This window comes from Schistocerca gregaria, chromosome 1 (genome assembly GCF_023897955.1).
Source record: "Schistocerca gregaria isolate iqSchGreg1 chromosome 1, iqSchGreg1.2, whole genome shotgun sequence".
NCBI lineage: Eukaryota > Metazoa > Arthropoda > Insecta > Orthoptera > Acrididae > Schistocerca > Schistocerca gregaria.
In genome coordinates, this window is record NC_064920.1 from 11,140,562 (window position 1) to 11,158,653 (window position 18,092).

The 18,092-nt window shown below is 45.7% G+C and overlaps 1 protein-coding gene across 9 annotated transcripts in view; it reads left to right on the plus strand.

Annotated features, from left to right (window-relative positions):
• Positions 1–18,092, plus strand: part of LOC126324319 (carboxypeptidase E-like) — a 386,831-nt gene that overhangs the window by 108,090 nt on the left and 260,649 nt on the right. For 7 of the 9 annotated variants that reach the window (XM_049995137.1, XM_049995127.1, XM_049995040.1 and 4 more), the window contains one exon: positions 7,873–8,053. The exons of the other annotated variants lie outside the window; for them this stretch is intronic. In XM_049995137.1, the coding sequence (XP_049851094.1) occupies positions 7,873–8,053 (181 nt within the window). The remainder of the gene's footprint in view (positions 1–7,872; positions 8,054–18,092) is intronic. 9 annotated transcript variants of the gene reach the window in all.

The window sequence follows — 18,092 nt, forward strand, 5'->3', positions numbered from 1 at the left end:
CAAATTCATGGTAACCTCTTCTCCATTTGCTGAACCGTTTCACTTATTTCTCAATAAAAAAAGAAAAAAGTGTACTATACATGTCATACTTCGTGGTAGATGACTGATATTTGGAGTGTTGGAGAATGGAGATAGAGCACGTTAAGAAAAGAAAAAAAAAACTACAAAGTGCCGAGAAAACATCAGGGTGTAGGGAGGAAGGCATTTGCCCTCCTGGGTGGAGGTGCTGTTACAAGTTTATTAAATTTCGGGAGTCGATAGTTAGTGACCGTTAATGGACGGGAAAAATATTTTTCCGATATGGAAAGCTCACGACAGTTGGAAAGTACATAGCTGTATGCAGCGATGAGATATTGTGTAGTTGCTTTCCAGTTTTCCTCAGCTTACCTAGTTACAGGCTAAATGGAGTTGTGTCCACCAACAACTGTTAAGGGCAGCTACATAGCCTGACGTTGGGGGAGCTGTTTTATGTAGTCCCCAGCTCCACGTTCTCAGCTCTCTAAACGTAGACGTCAAGTTTCTAACTCCATATGCGACGCCAGTTTGGTGTGCAGTTTAGTTAAGCCCTACTCTGGAAGTTTAGTAGTGGCGGTGACAGGTCCGTTGGAAAGCACTTGCGACCGCTAACAAATGAAATACATTAAGTATCCCAGTTCCAGTATTTAAGAAATAATTTCTAGAAATAAGTGTGTGATTTGGACCGTTGCCGCTCTGATAGCAAGTTTCCGTTTTAAAAACCTGTCAAACAATATAAATGCGTTGTCTTTTAGTTATTAATATAAAGTTTTCCTTCATACATACAGATTTAAAAATTAAAAAGTAATATGTCGTTTATAACAGACAGTTTCAAATGCAAAGTGGGGAAAACAGAGTCAAAATGGAGTGAGGAGAGGCAAAATCAACACAGTGAAACAACGAAGTAGTACTGCAGGGACAGAAACAGTAAAGAATAGAATATGAAGTGTTGAAATCGGCACGTGATTCTCTGAAGGCCCAGACGAGAAGGGAGAAATCAGCTTTTAATGTTAATAAGTGTTACCTCGGGGCAGTGGCGGCTGTTGTGTAGGAGCAGAAGAGCGCATGAACACCCAAAACTTTGACACCTTGCCAATTTGTTGGATATTTTTCTTTGAACACTGTTAAATGCGATGCAGACGCCCTAATCGGAAATACACGGCATAAAAGCTACTGCGCTGTCTAACGTTGCTCCTCTAGACTCGGTGAAACTCGGCATCAGGATCGTGGGCTCAGCGTCACCTGTGCACATTTTAAGGAGCTTTTGCGCACGCACAAGTGGCGTGACGTAATTGCCTTCGGGCCAAATATATACGGATTTGATAAACAGTGTGCAGGATTCGCGGTTGGCGGAGTGCAGGCGTGCACTGCTAACCCTTACCACTCAACTACAAGTTTACGTGAATGCCACCAGATCGTAGAACACAGCAGCAGAGTTTTATCCACGTTCGCTTGGAATAAATTCCGCTAGACAGTAGCTCACTCCACAGATACGACAATATAGTAAAATTAGATCGGTTGTCAGTATATGTTATACTGATAGTAAAACCTATTTTTGTGGGATTTTGAATGAGATATAGTGTATCAAGTTTTGGATTTTGTCACACACTAAACCGTCTGAGGCGCTGAGAACAATAAGGCACATCGTCGTCGATTGTGAGACTGTAGCATTTTATTCGTGCTTCTGACAGTGTTGATCTTATGGTGAGTCAGGTTTATCTGTACTGTAGGCTCACATTTCACTTATATCTGAACATTCGCCGAAGGCGGTCTCACTGGTTTATCTGATAATCACTTAAATATGAAGGGAAGGGGGGGGGGGGGTCGAAGACGGCGTGGTTTTGGTCGTTTTGGCTCTCAGCGTCTCATTTGTATTCTACTCGAGTGACCTTGTGTGCTTCAATTTAATAATTTCTGAAAACGGCAGTTTGTGTTTGGAGTTGGTTTTTTACTGTGCAGGAATCGGCTTTGCTGTGAGTGTCAACATGAACTGTGCTGAAGCTGTATTAAGCGCTGTCAGAAAACAAAATACCCAGGAAAAGTTAGTCACAAAGAAAGTAGGGTCCCCCAGATCAGATCCGTTGTCTGAGAAAGTGACTAAATCAAATAAGCGTGACAACAAGCACCATTTAACAAAGAAGTGTATAACAAGTGTGAGCTGTTGTGTGGCTGCAACGTGAGGATGTCTGATTTTCAACCCGGAAGTTAGTTCGTTAACTAATACATGTATTGGGGATCTTGTACATTTGTCTGACAAAATAAAAAAGCACGAAAATTCCAAGTTACACAATAATGCGAAACGGTGAGTAGCGAAAGCCTAAACATTATTTCTTTTTTGCCGTAAGTTGTAGTTAATTATGTAGAAAGAAAAAGAATTGTACAAAAAATTATTCGTATTTTGAGACACGTTATGTGTGTTATTATTATTATTATTATTATTGTGAGTGGCCGTAGTTGTCTAAATATGTTGGGAAGCATAAGTGCCATAAAGCAGATGCTATTGATTTCACACTGACACACTACTGGCCAATAAAATTGCTACACCAAGAAGAAATGCAGATGATGAACGGGTATTCAGTGAACAAATGAGTCAGAGCTTGGATGGCGTGTACAGGTACAGCTGCCCATGCAGCTTCAACACGATACCACAGTTCATCAAGAGTAGCGACTGGCTTATTGAGACGAGCCAGTTGCTCGGCCACAATTAAGCAGACGCTTTCATTTGGTGAGAGACCTGTAGAATGTGCTGGCCAGGGCAGCAGTCGAACGTTTTCTGTATCCAGAAAGGCCCGTAGAGGGCTTGCAAAATGCGGTCGTGCATTATCCTGCTGAAATGTAGGGTTTCACAGGGATCGAATGAAGGGTAGAGCCACGGGTCGTAACACATCTGAAATGTAACGTCCGCTGTTCAAAGTGCCGTCAATGTGAACAGAGGTGTGTAACCAATGGCAGCTCATACCATCACAGCAGGTGATACGCCAGTATGGCGATGACGAATACATGCTTCTAATGTGCGTTCACCGCGATGTCGCCAAAGACGGATGCGACAATGATGATGCTGCAAACAGAATCTACATTCATCGGAAAAGATTACCTTTTGCCATTCGTGCACCCAGGTTCGTCGTCGAGTACACCATCGCAGGCGCTTCTGTATGTGATACAGCGTCAAGGGTAACCGCAGCCACAGTCTCCGAGCTGATGGTCCATGCTGCAGCAGACGTCGTCGAACTGTTCGTGCAAATGGCTGTTGTCTTGCAAACGTCACCATCTGTTGACTCAGGGATCGAGACGTGGCTGCACGATCCGTTACAGCGTGTGGATAAGATGTCTGTCATCTCGACTGCTAGTGATACGAGGCCGTTGGGGTCCAGCACGGCATTCCGTATTACCCTCCTGAACCCACAGATTCCATATTCTGCCAACAGTCATTGGATCTCGAAGAACGCGAGGAGCAATGTCGCGATAGGGTAAATCGCAGTCGCGATAGGCTACAATCCGACCTTTATCAAAGTCGGAAACTTGACGGTACGCATTTCTCCTCCTTACACGAGGCATCACAACAGCGTTTCACGAGGCAACGGCGGTCAACTGCTGTTTGAGTATGAGAAATCGGTTGGAAACTTTCCTCATGTCAGCACGTTGTAGGTGTCGCCACAGGCGCCAACCTTGTGTGAATGCTGTGGAAAGCTAATCATTTGGACATCACAGCACCTTCGTCCTGTCGGTAAAATTTCTCGTCTGTAGCATGTCATCTTCGCGGTGTAGCAATTTTAATGGCCAATAGTGTATTTATCTGTATTACACAATTAGTGAACGGCCAGAATGTACGGCCACGAGCGGTTCGTGCCTGCCTCAGGGCGACTCTGCTGGGTGCTTGTGGCGCAGTGTGCGAGCGGCCGCTGCGCGCGGCTTCGGCGGCGGTTGTCGTGTGGAGGCCACTCGTCGATGTTCTCCTACACCGCATTCGATTGGCCGGCTCGCAATCTTTGTCTCGCTGCTCGAGTTATTCGTTAGCAACATTCGTCGTTTTTTCCCACATTCACACGATCTCAAATTCATCGAGAATGCATAGTCTCGAATAATAGTAGTTTTGGCGGTACCTGCAAGACTGTGCATCGTGTTGACTCATAAAATACAGTGCGCGACAAAACAAATGAAGCACGTAGAATACACATTCATATGTGGGACGTAACTTAGTACAACTGCGCACCGTTGCGGAGTGTGTAAATTGTCGATATTTTAATTCTCTGTGACAGAACGGCCAGCAGAGTGCGTTAGTGTCGTCCGTCTCAAGTGTGGTTCCCCGGCGCGGTATGGTGGATTTGGCGCCCGGACAGCATCAGATCACTGTGACGGACACGAAGGTGCTACGTACGCCCGTGAGACGGCTTCATTAGCAGTCGAGAGAGTTGGATGGGCGCTTCGTCGTGTTTCTCCATTTCGCCGGCCGATCCGGGTCTGTGCAGTATCGGGATTTGAAGAGCGTTCGGAAGTGAGAGAGGCCGAGTGTGGGAGTGCACGGGAACGTGGGGGCAGGCGCGGTCGTCGCCAAAGCTCCGGCCGAGCGTCTGCACTGCGCAGCGGCCACATCTGCGCCTGCCGTGCGACGAGGAGTGACGGTCTGCGCGCCGCCGGCTCGGGGTGGGCAGCAGCCGCAGCGCGAGCAGTGCCGCGACCGGGACGTGGGCTCCTCACAGAAAAATGGTTCAAATGGCTCCGAGCACCATGGGAGTTAACTTCTCAGCTCATAAGTCCCCTAGAACTTAGAACTACTGAAACTTATCCGACCTAAGGACAGCACACAACACCCAGTCATCACGAGGGAGAGAATTTCCTCAGCCCGCCGGGAATCGAACCCGGGAAGCCGGGCGCGGGAAGCGAGAACGCTACCGCTCGACCACGAGCTGCGGACGGGCTGTTCACAGATGGCGTCACATAATGCTCGCTAATGAATAGTTGTTCTGCGCTATCCCGGAAGGACATCGTCGGCGACTAGGGAGTGTTTTGCAGAAGCACAGCTGTGTTCCTTACGGCGTGACAGTGTGTGGGGGTAACTGTGGGCCGATGGCCGAGGGAAGGGAACACAGTCCGAGAGCAGCGCCCCCTACAGAGCACGTGTGGGACCAGGTCGGCCGTGAGCTGCGTCCGGGGTGTCGCGGCAGTCGTGGGACAGCCTGCCCGGCCAAGGACGCGGCGGGCCCGTCACGCCGTTCCCCAGCGACCGGGGTGTGCACCTGGGCTGGAGGGCACGCGACGCCCTACTGCCGAAATCGTCGTAAATTTCACTCGATTTTGTAATCACAGCAGTGACATCACACGAAACGGCACACACGGCCCAGAGGTCTCAAGTTTGAGTCGCGCTTGTCGAGGCACGCGTGTCGTTCTCTTCTGGCGGCCACAACGAGCGTCGGCCCGCCGGCAGCGTTCTTCCCGCCGAGCGAGTTCCGTCCCCTGGCCGCATGTTCGGGACTACCGCCACGACTCACAACTCCGCGCCGCACTCCGTGCAACATGTTTTGAAAGTTGTCTCGCTTTCAGCTTGAAAGCGGCTCGATGCGGAGTGCGGCAACTGCAACGACAGCCTAAACACACTTGGCGGGGGCGTGTTTGTTGCACTTAAAAGTCGCGAATTTGAATTAGTTATAGTTCCTGTGCGACAGTATTGGCAGAGTTCGTTCTTGGCAACCCGAATGAAATGTAAAGTGGATCCTTTTACCAACCTCACAATTCAGATGATAAAATTGCTCAGAGGTCCAAAGAAAACTTGAGTTTAATTTTAAAGACGTACCCGCCTCATACAATTATAGTTGGTGGTAACTCTAATTTATCCTCGTTGTTGTTGTTGTTGTTGTTGTTGTTGTTGTTGTCTTCAGTCCTGAGCCTGGTTTGATGCACCTCTCCATGCTACTCTATTCTGTGCAAGCTTCTTCACCTCCCACTACCTACTGCAACCTACATCCTTCTGAATCCTCGATATCTTGGCGAAAATACATGTTTAAATCCGAAATTGTGCTAAATGCATTCTCTGAAAATTATTGCGAGCAGTTACTTCATGTGTCCATGCGAATACTAAACGGTTGTGAAAACACACCTCACCTCTTAGCAACAAATAACCTGAGCTAATAACGAACATCAAACGGACACAGCGGTTACTGAACGCAACGTTGTCGTGGCGAGACTTAATATTGTAACCTCAAAATCCTGCAAAAATAAACGAAAAACATACCTATTCGAGAAAAGGAGACAAAATTCACTTGACACGTTCCTGAGACACACTCCTTTCAAATTAATAATGTAAGTGTAGACGAAATGTGGCTTGAATCCGAAGAAATAATATCCGCAGTGATTGAGAGATTTACACAAATAAATTAACAAACGACGGAGGTGATCCTGCTTCGTACAAAAAACGCGTTACAGCACTGTTGCAGAAAAAAGAATAAAACATACCAAATTCAAAAAGACGCAAAATCTACAAGTTTGGCAATGTCTTACAGAGCTGGAAATTTAGCGCGGACTCCAATGCGAAATGCTTATAATAGTTTCCACAACGAAACTTTGTCCCGAAATCTGGCAGAAAATGCAAAGAGATTATGGTTGTGTGTGAAGTATGCTAGCGGCAGGACACAGTCAATGCCTTCTCTGCGCGACGGCAAATGAGAGAAATATCGTGGACGGCAGTGCTGACAAAGCACAGTTACTAAACACAGATTTCCAAATTCGTTCACCAAGGAAGACGAAGTATATATTCCAGAATTCCAATCGAAAACAGTTCCCAACACGATTAACGTAGAAGTAGATAACCTCGGAGTATTGAAGCAACTTAAATCACTTAATACTGTAAAAGCAAGTCTTCTGGTCCAGACTGTATACCAGTTAGGTTCCTTTTGGAGTATGAAGGTGCAATAGCTCCATACTTAACGATCATATACAACCGTTCGCTCGACGAAAGATCTGTACCAAAATATTGGAAGTTGCACAGGTCACACCAATATTAGAGAAAGGTAGTAGGTGTAATAGACGAAGTTACAGGCCAACATCATTAACGTCGATATGATTCCCCGTCAGAGAGGTCACCCGTGGTAGTAATTGAGGGAAAGTGATCGAGCCAAACAGTAGTGATTTCTGACGTTAGTGTTACAGTCCGTTTGCTGTTCCTCATCTCTGTAAACGATTTAGGAGACAATTTGAGCAGCGTCTTAGGTTGTTTGCAGATGATATTGTCGTTTATCGACTAGTCAAGTCATCAGAAGATCGAAACAAATTGCAAAAAGATTTAGAAAAGATATCTGTATGGTGCGAAAATTGGCAACTGACCCTAAATAACGAAAAGTGTGAAGTCATCCGCACGAGTGCTAAAAGGAATCAGAGTTGGATTACGCGATAAAGCAGTCAAGTCTAAAGGTCGTAAATTCGACTAAATACCTAGGAATTAGAATTACGAACAACTTAACTTGGAAGGAACACACACGAAATGTTGTGGGGAAGGCTAACCAAAGACTGGGTTTTATTGGCCGGACGCTTATGAAATGTAACAGATCTACTAAGGTGACTGACTATAGTACAGTTGTCCGTCCTCTTTTAGAATGCTGCTGCGCGGTCTGGGATTCTTACCGGACAGGACTGACGGAGTACATCGAAAAAGTTCAAAGAAAAACAGCACGTTCTGTATTAACGCGAATTAGGGGAGGGAGTGTCACCGAAATGATACAGGATTTAGAATGGACACGATTAGAAGAAAGGCGTTTTTCGTTGCGGAGGAATCTTCTCACGAAATTCCGATCACGAACTTTGTCAGCTACCGCTGACGTAGACAGGGAGCAAGGGCGAGGCCCTGGAATGCGGCGGCGCGTGTTGCAGGGCGGCGGCCGCTGCTTCGAGTTCCGCCACCACGACAACGCACAGCTGGCGGCCGAGCTGCGCGCCGTGCGCGACCGCTGCCCGCGCGTCTCGCGCCTCTACGCGCTCAGCGAGCGCTCCGTGCGCGGCGTGCCGCTCCACGTCATCGAGTTCTCCACGCGGCCCGGCCACCACCAGCTGCGTGAGTACCACACCTGCCCACCTACGTGCCTTTCTTTGTGTGACGTGGTGTTTTACAGTGCCGAATCTACGTCTACTTGTGTGTACTTTTGGTTGTTATTGTCTGGGATTTCATTTTTTTTTTACAAAACAAATTGTGGGCTTTGGAGCGCTTGGTCGGTAACAATAACGCCTTGCGGCCCCCGACCACCCTCGATTTATGGAGCGTGGGTTCAGGTCTGTGGGTGGAGCTGGCGCTGCTCCCCACTGCTTTCCTTTGTACAGTTGCGCCGGTCACCGGTCGCCAGTCGGCCGGTCGGCGAGATGTCGTCGCCGCTCCGTGGCGGCCTCTGTGCTCGTTGTGGCAGGATAACGGTCCCCCTCCCCCCCCCCCCCCCCCACCCCCCCTCTCGGTGGGGTTCCGTGGTCCCCGCAGCCGGTCTGCGTCTACACTCTAACTTCAACTCTTGCTAGCCTAGCTTTGCTGACCTCTAGGTAAATCTATGGGTGGTCGCACAGCCGACAGAGAAAGGGGGGGGGGGGGGCGATTGGACTTAGTCGCTACGTCTTAGGTTAGTTTGGATTCTTAAACTACTAATTACTTGGATTTCGCGGTTCAATTAAGTTCCAAGGGAACCTTCGCTGTAGTGGTTATGCCAGGTCTTACTAACTAAACAAAACATAGTTATCCCAATAAGGGAACACGAAATCGGCAAGACAAATAACAAAAGCATATTATATCAAAACGGAACGCGAAACGACAAAACAAAGACAAAAACATATTAAACATTTACCTATTCACTATTGGATCCCAACAAGGGAGCACGATATAGGCAGACAAAATAACAAAAGCATATTATACTGAGAGGGAACACGAATGGACAAAACAAGGACAAAAACATATTAAACATTTACCCATTCACTAGTGGTTACTACTCTACAGGGTCTTGAATGATTAGGCGTGGTACTCTCTGCCTGTGCCATGTTCTGGGTATCACGGCACCTGTGTCCCTCAGTCGTCTGCAACTGTCTCTTACAGTTTGTAATTCGTTATATAGCGTATTCACTACTCTTTTCACACTGTCGTGTATGGTTTCAATTTCCACTGTTTCGTGGAGCTCGCGTATTAGTACTTTCTAACCTCCCCACAAAATACCAAGTGTAACCTCCCCACAAAATAATTTCCGTAACCTCCCAACAAAATAAAATAGTATGAATAATATTCTCATTTAGTGTAACCTCAAAACAGAAAAATTCCTAAACCTCTCAACAGTAAAAAATATTTATGTCGTTCACATTCAGTATAACCTACCAACAGGAAAATTGCGTAACGTATCAATAATAAAATGTGACTAATCTCTCAATAAAAAGTGTGGGTCACTTATAACCTTTCAATAATTGACTGTCAATTTAACCTGGTAAATTTTGGACGTCAGCAATGCTGCGTCATGGCCCTGATACATCATTCTGAATAAACTGAAAAATCTTACCTTAATTAGATCGCCGGATAACGAGTATATATCTGCTCCTATAAGAAATTTTTCTGGCGCAGCTAAGTGCAATGCTGGCCGACAGATTTGTCTTATATAAAAGGAAAGAACTGATTTTTCTTTTCAGTAATCGGGATGGCCAAGGATTGGAGAAATTAGTGAATTCTTTAAATTGAGATGAATGTCAAAAGTTACTTTTTATGAGAAAGATTATTAACAGATTTTTTAAAACATTCACATGGGACTTGATGTAACAATACTACATATGCTCGAGGCTGCTTTTACCTTATCCTACAACGCTGAGGCTCCGCCATTGCTGCACACGACCGGCCCAGCCAACACGATACACCAGACACGACTGCTCGCTAGTAACTACTTACTGCTACTGCCACACAGTTCCTACTGCAGTCACTTGCAGTCAACACTGCTCTTTGGTCTGAGATTCTCTTATAGCTCACATATCGCAGGCTGCGCTTGAGCAATCCATCGAAATTACATCTGCTCGAGTGCGCTACCAACATATTCTTTAATCATGGACCTCTTGCAACTTTGTTTTGCACTCTTTGCAGTTTTTTGTGGTTGGTCTCGCACGTGATTCCCCACGCAGAACACCCTGCGTTAGTGTTGGGAGGATTGTTGTCATGTAGTGTTCTCTTGGTTTCCATACACATCTCCCTGCTGAGCAAGAAGGGCAGGAGAGCTTTTGCGAGGTTTATACCTCTCTTCCTCTTTTCCCCGATGTGGAGGTGGAAGAGCATTTTTTTTTGTCTAATGTTACATCCAGGTATTTCACGGAGTCTCTCCACGGCAATTCCCGGGCGTTTACAGACAGCTGGTTTCTGAGTACCAGGCGCTTTCTTGTGAAGTTGACAGCTGTAGTTTTACCTGCGTCTAACGTCATTTTGTTTCCCCTACACCAGTGTTCTACCATGTCTGACTGCCTTTGGAGGCGTGCTACGTTTGAGTGGTGCTGGCTGCCACTTGCGTAGAGGGCTGTATCGTCCGCGAATTCGGCTATCCTGGCATGCGGTGACAGGGGGACGTCGTTTGCATAGATGTTGAAAATTGTGGGTGATAGTACTGACCCCTGGGGGATACCGGCCCTCAGGGGCTTTTATGAGGAGCGTTTTCCGTCTACCTCAACAAGGAACGTCTGGTCTGTCAGAAAGCTGTCTATCAATTTCGCGTACGCATCAGGGATCGTTGTGTTGTGGTGTATATTGAAGGTCAGGTTGTCGAGGCAAACCTTGTCGTAAACATTTTCGTAGTCGAGGAAAACTGCTGCTGTTGAATTTGTTTAGTTGATTTGTGTGTGATCTGTTCTTTCAGTCGAAGGACTTGTAGCTCTGCAGAGACTTCTTTCTCGAACCCGAATTGTTCCGGTCTGATGGCTTCATCGTCTATGAGACATTTGTTGTTCTGTCCGAAACTACTTTTTCAAGCGTTCTCCCCATTGTGGAGCGTAGGCTGATTGGGCGATGGTTCGCTGGTAGTTTTGGGTCTTTCCCTGCCTTTGGAACTGTAATAACTGTTGGTGCCTTCCAGGCCCGCAGGAAATTTTTGTAGCAGCATGCAGCTATTTATTATACGTGTTAGCAGGACTAGTGGTTTCCTGGAGAGGTTCTTTAGGTGTCTGTTTGAAATTCTGTCTCGTCCTTCTGCGGATCTACACTTTCTGCAGGCTAGTATTTTCTTTATTTATGTCGGTGTTGTGAGTTCTGGTGCTGTTTGTGTCGGTGTGTCTCGGAGGTTTTGTACTACTTGTGTGATATTTTCTTCCTCAAGCTGCTCAGCGGCTGTGAGGTCGATCTGTGGTGTTGTGTTTTGCTCCTCGTACGTTTTCGCACACAGTTCGGCTTTCGACAAGGCACCAAACACGATTTCCTGGGGTCTTAGCATTGCCCTTTAGGCTGGTCGCAGCTCCATATTGATTTCATCGTTTTCAGTTTCGTTTATATCATTATAACTTACGCACTACGAGTATATGCTGTATACTGAAAATCTTACGAGAGCCAGTCGCTTTCGGTACGATTTTGTGTAACAAAATGACGAGATACGTCCGTAATGGTACTTAAAAGATCTTTGGTATTAGATTTTTTTCGTATTGCAACGTCCCTGGTACGGCAGTGTGCCATTTCGAGGCAACAGCACGACGGAGTATACCAGAAGGAGTCATTCACTGTAGTGCATGTTATAAATGGCAGTTAATGTATTATCGGAGGATGCAGTAACGTCATAAACAGTCATACGTGACACCAGTTTTCCACAGTCGAGTGGATCGACACTTGCAACTGTCAAGTCAAATTTAGTCGGTTTATGACCTGCTATATGTAAATATTCCTATATTCGACTTATCATTTTCTAAAAAAAATTCTGACTCTTTCTTATTAACTTAATGGGCATATATCGCATATTATATTTTGCTATGCACGAAAATTTGTGTTTACCTGTATTACAGAGATAACAAAGTGGCTAGTGTGAGGACAAGAGAAGGAATGTCCGTTATAATACAGATAACGTAGAAATTCCACGCGCGTACATGTTTGCAAAGAAACTGTGTCACTTGTCAGACAGAGCTGACAAGCGCCGCACTTATCGCCTGGACACCTACAGTGCGGTGTGCAGCACCTCTGACTGACTGGCAGCTCTACAGCTACGGTCGATCTGAAGGGTTTCTCTATTGTGAACAACCGGTGACCCTTCTGCAAATGAGTTTGACGGTATAGGGCAGGAAAAGACTTCGTAACAATGCAGTTGCCACTGCAGTAAAAGACCTAATAACAGTTGAGTTGCCGTTGCTTTTCTCCGCCTGGCATCACGCCAAACACCGTCAGCCCTGTTCTTCTGTAGCCTAGCCATTATCCGTCCAAAGCTGAATGGAGGCCTCTTTTGCACTCTTCCACTTGACTACTTGACTCGATTTTATATCAGCCACCACCGTGTCTCAGCAGTCTTTCTATCGTCGATTAATCACCTCTGTGGTCTTTAAACGCCTCTTTTGCGTCGCCGAGGTCCCAAATGCAGAATTTTATTGCTCCATCTCTCAGTAGGGTCTTCTCGCCAATTCAGCGTGTAACTGTTTCGGCCACGCCTCTTTCCCGTCTCATTCTTGAGACAAAGTTGTTGTACGCGGGTCTGCACTGTTCTTCGTAGACACTCTACACTCGCGTTGCGAGGTGCCGGGGCTAGCAGTGTATTTAGCTCTAAATTCTTCTAGAATCTTCATATATAAATGATGCTCTAAGCCCCCCCCCCCCTATTCTAACTCCGACTTTTGCTGTTGCACATGGATTAAAAAGAAACGCGAACTGACTGTAATCGACCCTGCAAGTGGAGTAGAAAGGAGTTTGGCACATGCAATAATTTATTTGATAAATAAGTTAAATAAAGGAAAGATTCGTTAACGTAGTGAGAAATCAAAACGTTGCTCTACCGATTAACAGAATGAAAGTTCTGTCCAAAATAACAATATGATTTATTATGACTAAACTCAAAATAATAAACAAAACACATGAAACATTTACAATACATCAAATTGGCTCAAATTGGATACTCAAATAAATGCTGTGAAGGTGAAGCTGTCCCTAAACTAAATTGACGTTTTTGACAAAGTGGTATGTAGAGCCAATTCCTTGAAATTCAAATCTTAAGAGAAACACACAGCCAACGCAACATTAATTGCTGCTCCAGTAGTGAGAGCTCAGACAATGAACACGCAAGACAGAACAAAGTTAGAAAAGACGAACAGGCGCGCTCTGTTGAGCTCTGATTATCACCTAGCAAAATCCCTAATCTGCCGGTGCTGCGGACATACATTACCAAGCTGTCTTCTTAAGTGCAAGAACACGATCTGGCGTACCGGTGGCGATCACCCGTCGTGGTGATGATAAAGTCGCGAATATAGCCCGAAACAAATTGTCCTGGTCTGGTTGTTCCAGACTAAAGACTTCCTAGCAATACAAATGCGCCTCTGGGGGAGACGAAGAAAGCCCGCCACACAATCACTGACGGTGCAGTGATTGATTTTAACAAGCGAAGCCCCACAGTAACTCCGATACAGTCAACTTTAGCCAAAACTGCTCAAGACCGACAACACAGGCCGCTTGTACGCAGAACGCTCAATTGCCAACTGTAATCGGAATGTTACGTTGAAGTCGAAATTTCAGAAACTTCGTTAAACAGTTACAACTAAATGAAAGTATGTTAGACAGCCAACGGAAGGCAGGCTGTCCAGAGCAGCGAGAGCTCAGTCTTGTAAGATACTCCGTGCGAAAGGCGAGAGCCGACTCCACCGAACAGCACCCGTACAAGCCAAACACAGAACATTCCCGCCCCCCCCACGACAGTCGCCGTGGTTAAACGTTCTAATCAGCAACTCGAAAACCGGCGGAAAATTCCACTCTATTGCCGAAGCACTACCATTCCACCAATGGAGATTCTTGGCGCCAATTTCTGCGGCGATTTTGCTATGTCACGGAGCTATGCCCTGAGCAAGGCAATCACAGTTACGATTTTGCAGAAAACGCGAGAATTTGCCCGCCCAGGCTGCCTGGGAACACAAGTCATTCCCAGGCCTCGCTGGTAGATCGCCAGAAAGTGTTTTCGCTAAGTTTCTGCGAAGTAGCGGAATCTGTAGCCCAGCCACTCCTTCAGGCCCCTGCGGGTGTGTCTCCGCCGCTATTATGACAGTGTCTGCGTTTGAAAGCATTCACTCGACTCCCCCACACCCGTCGGCTTAACCCTTTCAAGCTCAGCCGAACTCGCCTGCCACCGGACCACCCGGGTGACGAGAGACGCCGCGTGGGAAGTCCGCGTGTGAAGGAATAGCGACTTTCCACCGCGTGCAATTAGAGAGGAAAATCGAATTATTCAGAGTTAGATAGAAATATGAGAGGGGACTTGTGTCACCTCTCAGCGTCTCTACTCCGTGAGCTGTTAGTGGTAGTACACAGGTGCCACAGGGGTTGTTGCCCGGAATGAATATTACCCTTCTGACTGTGGAATTTCTGTCTTTTTCTGATGCCCAACGTAGATTTACTCAGAGGCGATTTCCATAGCCATACTTAACTAGTTCGGTAAATAAATTTAGAACTTGTTTTTGTTTCATATTTATGTCCAACGACGTTCTGGAATTGTTGCGTCACGTCTTTTCCATTTATCAACACGATGTTGTCAGCATATCGAGAACTGTTTGGGGACAACCCGTCTCTTTTGATGCCTCTAGTATCCCAGTGCGAACCTGTGTAAACGTCTTCCTTCCTTAAGTTAAATAATATTACAGGTACTGGATGTGTCCTGGCGAATTCCTTTCGATGCTAGGATCTTGGCAGTTTACGAGATATCCACGTGCGTCAACCACGATTGTTACTTGTGTCTAATGTCGTGTGACATTACAGGTTTGTAAGTGTCGCTGCCCCAATCTCCGCTGAATCGAGCCACCCGGATAGCCGCCCCTGGGCCGTGCTGGCCGCGACGGTCAGTGTGCCCAGCTGATGTGTCGAGTGCCTCCGGTGCGAAAAACACTGGGCACCCATTCGAAAACATAAAAGACGATCTCAAGATACTCCACTATTCCAAAAATCAGACACAATTCATTTAATGGAGGAGCTTGAAATTTTTGTACACCGCAAAAAGCAACGAGAAAAAATTCTCAAACACAGACTAGATACTGAATCAGTTAATTTCTTCAAATGTTTCACCTACATATGATAACTGTAACAATTTTCATAGATGTGTACACTTCTTCGTGTATTTCTACCACTACTGACTTTTGGACATGTCCGAAAGAACAGACACCCTGCCCATGTAAGTATATAGTTCTGGCAATACCAGCCATGACCTCCTTCTTCTGTGCGGATGCACACATTACCTGAACTCTTATTGGACAACTCTTATTGGACTTGCTAAGAATATCTTCCACGAGTAATGAGTGTGTTGAGTAGGGACACTACGAATGTAGGGGAGGCGTGTGAGAGATAGTTCCTGCAGTCGCATTATCCTCTGTGCCCTCGGTGGCTCAGATGGATAGAGCGTCTGCCATGTAAGCAGGAGATCCCGGGCTCGCGTCCCGGTAGGGGCACACATTTTCACTTGTCCCCTTTGATGTATATCAACGCCCGTCAGCAGCTGGAGGTATTAATATGTAATTCTTAATCCGTCTTCTTGGACGCCAATTCATCCCCATCGTGCACATCTTGTGAATGACTTTTTTCAGGATAACGACGTAGCTCGATTAGAGTGGCCAGCATCTTCTCCAGACATGAACCCTATCGAACATGAAAGGGATACATTAAAAAGGGCTGTTTATGGACGACGTGACCCACCAACCACTGTGAGGGATCTGCGCCCCATCGTCGTTGAGGAGTGGGTCAATGTGGACGAACAGTGCCTTGATGGACTTGTGGACAGTATGCCACGACGAAGACAGGCACGCATCAATGCAAGAGGACGTGCTACTGGGTATTAGAGGTACCGGTGTGTACAGCAATCTGGACCACCGCCTCTGAAGGTCTCGCTGTGTGGTGGTACAATATGCAATATGTGGTTTTCATGGGCAATAAAAAATGCGTAAACGATGTTTATGTTGATCTCTATTCCAATTTTCTGTACTGGTTCCGAAACTCTCGGAACCGAGGTGACGCAAAACTTTTTTTGATGTGTCTATATGTGGCGCGTGTCTACCATCACACTGATCGTTGCAAAGAATGAATAATACTAAATTCTCCATAATCCAAAGAACATTGACTACGAAGAGAATAATAAGCGGTTGGAATCGTACAAAGAAGTACTAGCTGCAGTAGTCAGGTGCACTCCACGTGGCTGCACTCTTGATTGTGTTAAACTTAGACATAGAAAGAAAGGATGTGGATTCGGCCGCGGTGACCGAGTGGTTCAGAGAGCTTCAGTCCGGAACCGCGCGACTGCTACGGTCGCAGGTTCGAGTCCTGCCTCGGGCATCGATGTGTGTGCTGTGCTTAGGTCAGTTAGTTTTAAGTAGTTCTAAATTCTAGGAGTCTGATTACGTCAGATGTTAGGCCCCATAGTGCTCAGAGCCATTTGAACCAAAGGATGTGGAAGAAGAGGGAAATGTGAAAAGCCAAGTGTGTCAGAGCCTACATAAGTGAAACAAATGTATCTATTTGTTCTCTAAATAACATCACTTAACCTTATAACTTCCTCTTTAGCTGATTTGTATATCGGCTCATGTTTCTGGAATAACACGTAAAATTGTAGACTGTGGAATACCAGTTCCATATTGCAAGCTGGAATAGCTTTCGCCTGCTGCTAAAGGTTTTCACCTAACCGTGCTGACAGTACACTGAATAGCCATCGATCGAGACACCAATCCGACGCGCAACAGGACGAAAAATGTGAGTACAGAAACACGCATAACCACTACCCACTAAACAGTTTTTGATAAATACGCAATTAATTTTCTTCATGGTTAGTTTGCAGATGACATGCTGTGAATAAAAGACGAAAAACAGAAATAAAAATTTGACTCACAGAAGATGACCCACGGATATCGAAAAAAATCTGGGTAAATACAAAAATAAACAAATTGTGTTTCCATAAGGCTGATTTTCAAAACAGCCCAACAACAGGTCAGATCCCTTTTGCACAGCACCGAAAAGATCATGCCAAATTTAAAAGAACGCATAATCCCCAATACTTGCCAAGTTTTGCAGAAGTTCGAAATACAGCGCATACTTCAATGCGAGATGCTTTTAATAATTTCCACAACGAAATACTGTCTCGAAATCTGGCAGAAAACCCAAAGAGATTCTGGTCATACATAAAGCACACCAGTGGCAAGACGCGATCAGTAGCTTCACTGCCCGATAACAACGGTGAAGTCATTGATGACAGTGCCACGAAAGTAGAGTTATTAAACAAGTTTTTCCCAAACTCCTTCACCAAAGAAGACGAAGTAAATATTCCTGAATTCCAGTGACGAGCAACTACCAAGATGAGAAACATAGAAGTAGATATCCTACGGTGGCGCAAAGCAGCTTAAATCACTTAACAAAGGCAAGGCCTCCGGTCCACATTGTATACCAATCAGGTTCCTCTCAGTGTGCTGATACAATAGCTACATATTTAACAATTATATACAACCGCTCGCTCACAGAAAGATCTGTACGTAAAGACTGGGAAATTGCTCAAGTCACACCAATACCCAAAAAGGAAAGTAGGAGTAATTAGTTGAATTTCAGGTCGATATCACTAACGTCGATTTGAAGTAGTGTTCTGGAACATGTACTGTATTCAAACATTAAGAGGTGCCTCCAAGAAAACAACTTATTGACACATAGCACAGATTCAGAAAATATCGTTCTTGCGAAACACAACTAGCTCTTTATACTCACGAAGAAATGACTGCTATCGACAGTCGATGTCAAATTGATTCCATATTTTAAGATTTCCAGAAGGCTTTCGACAGCGTTCCTCACTGCGTACCTATGGAATATCGCCTCACTTGTGCGACTGCATTCGTGATTTCCTGTCAGAAAGGTCACTGTTGGTAGTAATAGACGGTAAGTCATCGAGAAAAACAGAAGTAATATCCGA